Source organism: Gekko japonicus, unplaced genomic scaffold, assembly GCF_001447785.1.
Source record: "Gekko japonicus isolate JY-2015 unplaced genomic scaffold, Gekko_japonicus_V1.1 scaffold224, whole genome shotgun sequence".
Classification (NCBI taxonomy): Eukaryota; Metazoa; Chordata; class Lepidosauria; order Squamata; family Gekkonidae; genus Gekko; species Gekko japonicus.
In genome coordinates this window covers 1449696-1458356 of record NW_015170894.1, presented here as the reverse complement: position 1 = coordinate 1458356, position 8661 = coordinate 1449696, and the positions used below count along the sequence as shown (strand labels likewise).

Here is an 8661-nt window from a genome sequence, read left to right as displayed (position 1 = left end):
CAGCAGCTGTCCTTCCTGGACGTGATGTGGAACAGCTGACGGGGAGGGGAAGTGGGCGTTGAAGAAATTAACTTTTATTTCTGTTTGAGCCAACACAGAAGATTACCATAGGTATTCACTAGGCCGCTCCTATGACAAAACTCAGTTTTCAGAACTGACCTGACAATCCTCTACCCGGTTTCCATTTCTTAGGGCTAATGCAGACGCGGTACTGGCAATTCTGCAAATGGTGTTTCTGTCATTCAGATCATGGCCCTACTGAGCGATGGGGTGTGTGTGTGCGTGCTAAGGAGTTGGGTTGGATTCAGACTAAATATCCCGTCAGCAGAATGGAATTTTCGGCAAATGGTGTTTCCGTCATTCAGATCACGGCCCTACTGAGCGATGGGGTGTGTGCGTGCGTGCTAAGAAGTTGGGTTGGATTCAGAGTAAATATCCCGTCAGCAGAATGGAATTTTCCTGCATCACCCTTCCCACCGATCTCCATGAAATGCTGCTCCTGGAGGGCAGTCAGAGGGCCCTCAAGAATGACAAGAGGGGCACCTGCATCAGGAAGGTAGAGTTGGTGGACACTACCCGGATTCAGCCCTAAGCCTCCCCACCTTGCCATTTTCCTGACCTGAAATGGCCTCCTATATGTCTCAGAGGGAAACTTATGCGCTTGCCCCATTTGGGCAAACAGGGGCTCTCTTGGATTGTTCCAGGTCAAGAAGATGGCTAGTGTGTGTGTGCGTGGGGTGCGCGGGCTCAAACTCTCCCTTGCTTCTCCTTGTGCCAGGGTCCCAATTTAAAACCTGCCCCTCCCACATGCCTGTTTATTGAATTTTAAAGGATGCGGGGAGTTCATGGAACTCCTAGTGTCTTGTCTGACCTAGCCTGTACCGATGTGATCAGTGCCGTGAAATCCAGCACAGGGCTACAGTCAAAGGTTGTACCTTAAAAAAGAACTACTAGGATTTTAAGATTTGGGGAATGAATGTGAAAGGTGTGTGTGTGTGTGGGGGGAATCCCATCCTTTCCCCAAAAGCACGTTAGGTTATGCATCAGATTTGTGGCTTCTCTAGGACAACTCCTTTCAGTGGGTATATTTTTAAGGCTATCGTTTTCAAGCAGGGAAGGAAGTATTCCAGAGAGAAGACCTATCTGCCTCCAGTAGTGGTCCACCAAGCACAGGTTCCAGACCTGGAAAGGGAGAGGGTGATCTCTGAATAAGGCTATTCCCACTGAGCAAAACTCACACAGAACATCATCCCTCCAATGCAGCACTGTCTCTAGATTCAATATGTGCACATGGTATGCTCCAAGGGAGAAGATGTTCTGTTTCCAGCGAGCATAGCAACGGGTTGGCATTCTAACTCCGGGGTTTGCTTTGGCTGCTGAACTCAACTGCCCAAATCTAGAACGTGACACAAGGCTGAACTTGGTATGTCAACAGAATGGTGAAGCCAGGCTTCCCCCCCCCTCTTCCCTGACTAATCTGGTATGGAGTCCGCAGGACAGAGCAAACTTGCATGGGCTCCGCTCTGGATGATAGAGTAGGTTTGCTTTGAGACATCTGGATGAGCCGGGGAGGAAAAGACGGGCGGGGCTGAGGTCACAGTGATGTTTTGGTCCTCGTCGCTCACCACTGTCACTTCCCCTGCCCCTTCCTGAATCAAAGCATTGAGCCCTTCCAAGTCCGAGCAGCTGATCCCCGCACCGTTGATAAACGCCTGGTTAGCGGAGGCCTCCTGGCTGCTCACGGGAAGGGCAGGAATTAGAGTCTGGTGTGCTGTGCCTCCATCAGCTTGATCATGGGTCGTCAGGAGGACTGCGGGTTGGCCTACCGAAATGCTTTCTGCCTGAGACCCCGTGGGGAGAGGCGGTGCAAGCAAGCTCACTTGCTGCAGTATTTGCAACTGACCGCTGCCCGGCAGGTCTTCCTGATTCTGGCTTATTAAGGTGGGAGGCACGATGTTGACTGAAGCCGCTTGGACGAGGCTGCCAGCCGGAGGCATTTGATGTCCGACGATGATCTTGACTTGCCCTTCACTGTAGGGCGACGCCTGCAGCGGCACTTGGAGATGACTGACTGTAATAGGAGCCCCGGTTGGCCTACTTGGGTCCATCTGGAACTGCAGAACGGCCAGCTCGGTATTTTTTGCCCCATTATATTCAACATGCTGCCTCTTATGGCTCCTCAGAGAATCTTCCCGGACGAACGAGGCTTCACAAAGATCACACTTGAAGGCTTTCTTGGCCTCCAGCCTGGCCACTTGCCTGGCGCCGCCTTCCTTGGGCCCATCTCCTTCCGTCTTCTCCGCGGTCTTCTTCTTGACCTTGACTTTCTCTCGGTGCACTTTCTTCATGTGGGTGGTCAGGTTGCTGCGCTGCTTGGTGTCGAAGCTGCAGAACTTGCATTTGAAGGGGCGATCCTTGAAGTGGATCCTCTCGTGCACCTTGAGGGTGGCTTTGTTGGAACAGGAGTAGCTGCACTCGGGGCATTTCACTGGCTGCTCGGGCTGGTGAGTGCGCAGGTGTTGCCGGAGACTGGTCTTGTTCCCACACTGGAACTCGCACTCCAGGCACTTGAAGGTGTTCTCCATATTGTGCTTGATGCGGATGTGCGACTTCAGATTCCCTTTCATGGCGCAGCGCACGTCGCAGAATTCACACTTGTAGGGCTTCTCCCCGGTGTGCACACGCATGTGCCTCTTCAGATCAGAGTTGATTTTAAATTTGGCGCTGCACAAACGGCACTGGAAGGGGGCATCTCCTGTCGGCAAGGAAAGCATTTTGAATGAGGGAGGCCAAACAGAGAGCTACTGCGCAATCTGGGTAAAGAGCATTCTGTAATCACCTTTTAAAGAGATTGGAATTAATACATGGCTTCCCTCCAACCCACTGAAACTGAATATCCCCCAAGACATATTTCCTAGCCCAGATGTCTATTATCATAACTGGTTCTTTGTGTGTAGACACAGAATCATAGAACCACAGAGTTGGAAGGGGCCATACAGGCCATCTATGCCGGATCAGCCTAGAGCATCCCTGACAAGTGTTTGTCCAGCTGCTGCTTAAAGACTGCCAGCGAGGGGGAGCTCACCACCTCCCTAGGCAGCGGATCCCACTGTTGCACAACTCTTACTGTAAAAAAGTTTTGTCCTAATATCCAGCCGGTACCGTCCCGCCCTTAATTTAAACCCATGATTGCAAGTCCTGTCCTATGCTGCCAACAGGAACAGTTCCCTGCCCATCTCTAAGGGACAGCCCTTCAGATCCTTAAAGAGAGCAGTCATGTCCCCCCCTCAGCCTCCTCTCCTCCAGACTAAACATTCCCAAGTCATGTCCCATACAAACTTTGTAGGAACGTCCCATGCAGATGGGGCCATGGCTCTATACAGAGACATACTGCATCGTCCCCAAGGAGTCCTCTTCAGTGTAATCCACTGATGTGGGAAGAGAGGATCAGGTTTTGCCCTATTTCTTTATTTACTGCCTTTCTGCCCGTTAGGGACCCAAAGCGGCTGGCATCTTTCTCCTCTCCTCCATCTCATTCTCACAACAACATGCTTGTCAGATAGGTTAGGCAGAGAGTGTGTAACTGGGCCAAGGTCACCCAGCAAGCTTCCATGGCACAGTGGGGATTTGCACCTGGGTCTCCCAGAACCTAGTCTGACACTCTAACCAATACATCCCACCGGCTCGCTGCGATAGTGTACTCCATTATGTTGTCCCAAAAGGTGTGAATGGCACCCAATCACTTAGATGGGATAAATATAAGGACATACTCAACAATACTGCTACGGTAAGGTCTAATTCCCACCTACTGTGTGTAATAACAATAGCAGGAAGAAGCCCACACAGCTTAATGACAACCAGAGGAAACCAAGCCCAGTTCCAGCGGCATACCCGTCCCTGCGTTAACGTCCTTGAGCACACTACTGCGAATTAGCAGTCAGGAACCAGGCTTTCTCACTCTGTACTTAAGATTTTGCAAAATGTTTCATTATGCACCATCTGACTCACAGCCTTGTGAAGTAGAAAGTTTGGTGCAGACCAGCAGCAAAAGCTGCATTTATTTATTATTTGCAAAATTTGTATCCCACCATTCTGACCTCCCAAGAGCCGACAAGGCAGCTAGCAGGGATTCTGCAAGGTTCATATCCACAATACTGCTTTGCTCCGGCGTGCCTCCGAAGAGAGCGCCTCCCGCTTACTCACCAGATCAACACAATGCTGACTATCCGCCGTATCAATATCTTTCACAGTATGAACAGCAAGGTTTTCCCCTTTCACTCAGAATAGCCAATTATTGCTAATACCACCGCATAAAACAGCACCATTGACTTACTGTTGCTCTCAACCAGTTGAACGGCGCAATGTTCTTTTATGATCCTACTTATCACACACACAGAGAAGAGTGAAAGAACCACAGGGTGCCGTTTAAAGGCAGAAATAAAATGCAGGGAAAGTCCTCAGTTTGGTAAATGTTTCTGTTCTTTAATAATCACAACACATACAGTTTAATTTTGCTTTACCAGTTTAGTGTTTTATAGATCTTCATAAATGAGAGGCTGCAAAAGGCGAAGGCATAATTTGCTCGCCTGGCTACATATTTAATCGATCCAAGCGGCATATTCTTCAAATTGTGATGCGACGTACTGTTCTAATCCATGTGTCTGCTTAATAATTCAGACCCGTGGTGTAAAATGTTTATTACACACATTTTTATTAATGAAGACACACAGCCTGCCAATTCAGTTTATTTTAATAGGCTGGCTACCTCCAGTTGTGTATGCATTTCGAATGTCAGTTATTGAATTTTTATCTACTTTCCCCGATGGAAGCCTGGAGCGGTACACTTTCCCATAACCCCATTTTCATATGCCAGACTTTACTAAGGAAGTCTAAATGCGGGCAGCATATTTTAATTTTCAAATCTAGAGATGGATCTGATGTGCAGATCTGTCTCGCTGTCCTTACAGGATTTGACTTGGGCAAAGAAAGCCTTGAATTGGAGGAAAAAAGATAAATGTATTTATTCCATTTATATTCCACCTTTCTCCCTAACAGGGTCCCAAAGCTGCTTACGTGCTTCTCCTCTCTGTCGTTCTGTCCTCACAACAGCTACCCCATGAGGCGGGTGAGCCTGAGAGGGAGTGTGACTGGCCCAAGGTCACCCAGCAAGCTTCCATGGCAGAGTGGGGGATTCGAACCTGGGTCTCCCAGATCCTGTTCCAACACTCTAAATTCTGCACCATGCCAGTCAGCCACCCATGTGAGTTACTGAAGTGGCTAAGCTGCTGAGCCAGGATCCGTGAGATCTGAGTGCAGAGGTCTCTATTTGGGACGTTCTACAGCTAGTGTCATACAGAGAGACAACTCACTATTTGGGACGTTCTACAGCTAGTGTCAGGAGGTGGTTAGAGCTAGGCCAGGAAGTTGGGAGGATCGAATCCCCCAGTCAGCATGAAGTTCACTGCAGGCCTCACTAAATGCGACAGCTTTCCTCAGATGGGGTGGAGATGCCTGTTCTGAATTTCCACACTTGCCAGCCATATGCAGGCCCAGCCAGCGTGGACTCTAATCTGGAGCAGTGGACTCTAATCTGGGGAACCGGGTTTGATTCCTCACTCCTCCACATGAAGCCTGCTGGTTGACCTTGGGCCAGTCACAGTTCTCTCAGAGCTCTCTCAGCCGCATCTCCCTCACAAGGTGACTGAGGCAGAGAGAGGAAGGGAAGGCGATTTGTAAGCCACTTTGAGACTCCTTAGGGTAGAGAAAAGCGGGGTACAAAAACCAACTCTTCTTCAACTTTGATCAGGACCACAGCATGTAGAAAAAGAGGGCTTAGACACCCACCCACCCCCGTTTCCCTGAATATAAACAGTCTGGGGGAGTTGTGCTTGCCTCATTTGCCCCTATTCAGTTGAAGTTAACATTGGGGGAAACATCTGTGACTCACCTGTGTGGGATCGTAGATGTACGGTCAGCTGGCTGGAATTGCGACTAGCATAAGGGCAAATCTGGCACTTGAAAGGGCGCTCGTTGGAGTGTATGCGCTGGTGCTTGTTCAAGCTGCTGCTCTCAGCAGCTGCGTAGTCACAATGCTTACATTTGTGAGGTTTAAACCCAGTGTGGGATCGCGTATGCATTGTCAGCTTGTCTTTGCGACTGAAACATTTACCACAAACTTCACATTTATGGGGCTTGTCACCTGAAGGGGGAAAAAAGCAGAGTCTCAGGACAGAGACAGTATGAATTTGCTGAAAGATCTTAGCACCAGACTAAATGCAGAAATCCTAAATTAATCTTGCAGGAAGGTTCTCCTCTTCTTTTTTGTTTCAAGATGCACAGGGGTTTCTTCCTCCATGCCACTTTTCAATGTCAAAGAAGTCACAGATGAAATATTTGCACACATATGTAGCTCCGAAAATGGGATTGCTTGCTGCTGTGGCAACCTCTGTTGAAACATCATTCACAAAGACAGAATTGCACCTTGCTCATATCTTAACTTGAATTGCTTGGACAATGCAGTTAAGGACACAGTAGCATGTTTTGAAATGAGGCAGAATTCATTTCCAGACAATGGTGTACCTCCAAAACTTGCTGCCCCACCAGGTCAACAGAACAGATCTAATAAAGGTAGCCACTTTGCTTTATATATATTTACTTTCTTCCACTAACAACCCCCCCCCCACCATTTCTCTTCTCATTTTCAATACATCACAGGGCACTTTCTTTTTCTAACACATAAAACTAGCTCCTGTGTTTGCTGCGGGGGTAGGCGTAAAACACATGCTCTTCATGCACAAGGCCAATGCTCAATCATTATCATCTTGAGCAAAAAAGGTCCCATGTACAGGCCACGCCCAACAGCAGGAACGCATTAGCATATTGGGCCACACCCCTGACAGCACAGCTCATTAGCACATTAGGCCGCACCCCCATGTTACCAGAAGTGTGGTCATCCAGCCACACCCCTTTTGCTTGTTATTCTGTTTACCTTGTTTGTTGTCAAAACCCAGGGCTTTTTTTTGTAGCAGGGACTCCTTTGCATGTTAGGCCACACACCCCTAATGTAGCCAATCCTAATGAGTTTCTGCTGTTGGGTGTGGCCTATTATGCTAATGAGTTCCTGCTGGGTATGGCCAACTTGGGAGCCAGCCGGAACTCCGTTCCTGTGTGTTCCTGCCCAAAAATAGCCCTCCATACCTTAGTGAATTAATTACTGCTAGTCAGAACAGACAGTATTGGCTTAGATGGACCAGTGATCTGTGGTGGCCACTTGGGCCCACCTTGGACGGGGCATCACTTTAAAACTCTTTGACTGAAACAAAGGAACACATTAACCACAAGAATCACAATGCTGCTTGGTAATTAAATGCACCTTTAAAACATAAAATCATTGCAGGGCAGAGTCCTCAATCTCGAAGGGAGGTACTGAGGTTTGTTCATCTGTTCCAGATACAAAGTGAAAGCCGGTATTTCTCAGCCAACAAATAGCCAGCGTATGAATTAAAACTTTTATTTAAATACAACCTGTTAACTATAGATCCAGTTAAATAAAACATTACTGCATAAATACACAAAACACTGGCATGCCGCAATAAAATCAATCCTACAATGAGGATACATGTCATTCCTGTTCTAAGTTGACTTTTAGAAAAAAGCGGTTAAGTTTTAAAGCTTCCTATCCAGAGTTTGCAAAAAAAAAAAAGGGGTGTGTGTGAAGCAGATTTCACCGAATTCCAGATCTGAGAAATTCAGAGACTATAGAGTGTGGCCAGCTTATAGAGACAGCATTACATAGGCCAACACGTAGCTTTACTAAACCTTCTGATTCATACTCTCTCAAGGTGTGATATGATGCCACTCTGATAGACACTGTTTTCACAATGGGATTTGCTCCCATGGCCACTGAATCAACTGTCTGGCATTCTTCTTTATGGTGGGAGCTAGTTTGGAAGAATATCAGCTTTTTATATTCTAGCAACAAACAATACCTCTCTTCATTTTGACTGGCTGAAGAAAGGAAGAGTAACTTTCACAGGAAACCCGAATAATTGTGCAAGCAAGATGAAAAGTCAAGCCTCACATGTCAAACATATCCATTAATTTCATATATGAACGACATGATTAATGCTACATTCCACCACAGTCTGATTCAGCTTCAGGGAAAGCTAATCGCATCTGGTGGAAAAGACTCTCTTCGGCCATAACCCCAGAGGCTTACCTGTGTGTGTCCTTAAATGCCGCTCCATATCTTTCATACCATAGGATGTCTTGAACTGACAGCCTGAAAAAAAGAAAGGGGGGGGGGAACAGTCAGAACATTAGGAATGACTATTAGAACAAAAAGACCGATATTACATCTATGTTTTCCTCATTTAGAAAATGGTCTTAAATGCTAAAATGATGGCCACATTTTGATAAAAGCATTGACCCTGCAGCAGATACAGTCACAGAATGTTAGCAAGACTGCTAGATATTAGAAGAATGCAGGGCTTTTTTTTAGAAAAAGCCCAGCAGGAACTCATTAGCATAATAGGCCACACCCAACAGCAGAAACTCATTAGCATATTAGGCCACACTCCTGACAGTGCAGTTGACAGCCTATTAGGCCACACCCCCATGCCTTCCCTTGGCTTGCCCCGGCAAGCCAGCCCTTGGACAGGC

At 47.4% G+C, this 8661-nt stretch overlaps 1 protein-coding gene across 1 annotated transcript in view; it reads right to left on the bottom strand.

The window, feature by feature from the left end:
- Positions 1–1472: 1472 nt before the first annotated feature.
- ZFP64 (ZFP64 zinc finger protein) overlaps positions 1473–8661 on the bottom strand; it is a 14510-nt gene continuing 7321 nt past the window's right edge. Inside the window, exons 4-6 of the mRNA XM_015418489.1 lie at positions 8219–8281; positions 5948–6199; positions 1473–2755 (exon numbers count right to left, since the gene is read on the bottom strand). Of these exons, the coding sequence (XP_015273975.1) occupies positions 1473–2755; positions 5948–6199; positions 8219–8281 (1598 nt within the window). The remainder of the gene's footprint in view (positions 2756–5947; positions 6200–8218; positions 8282–8661) is intronic.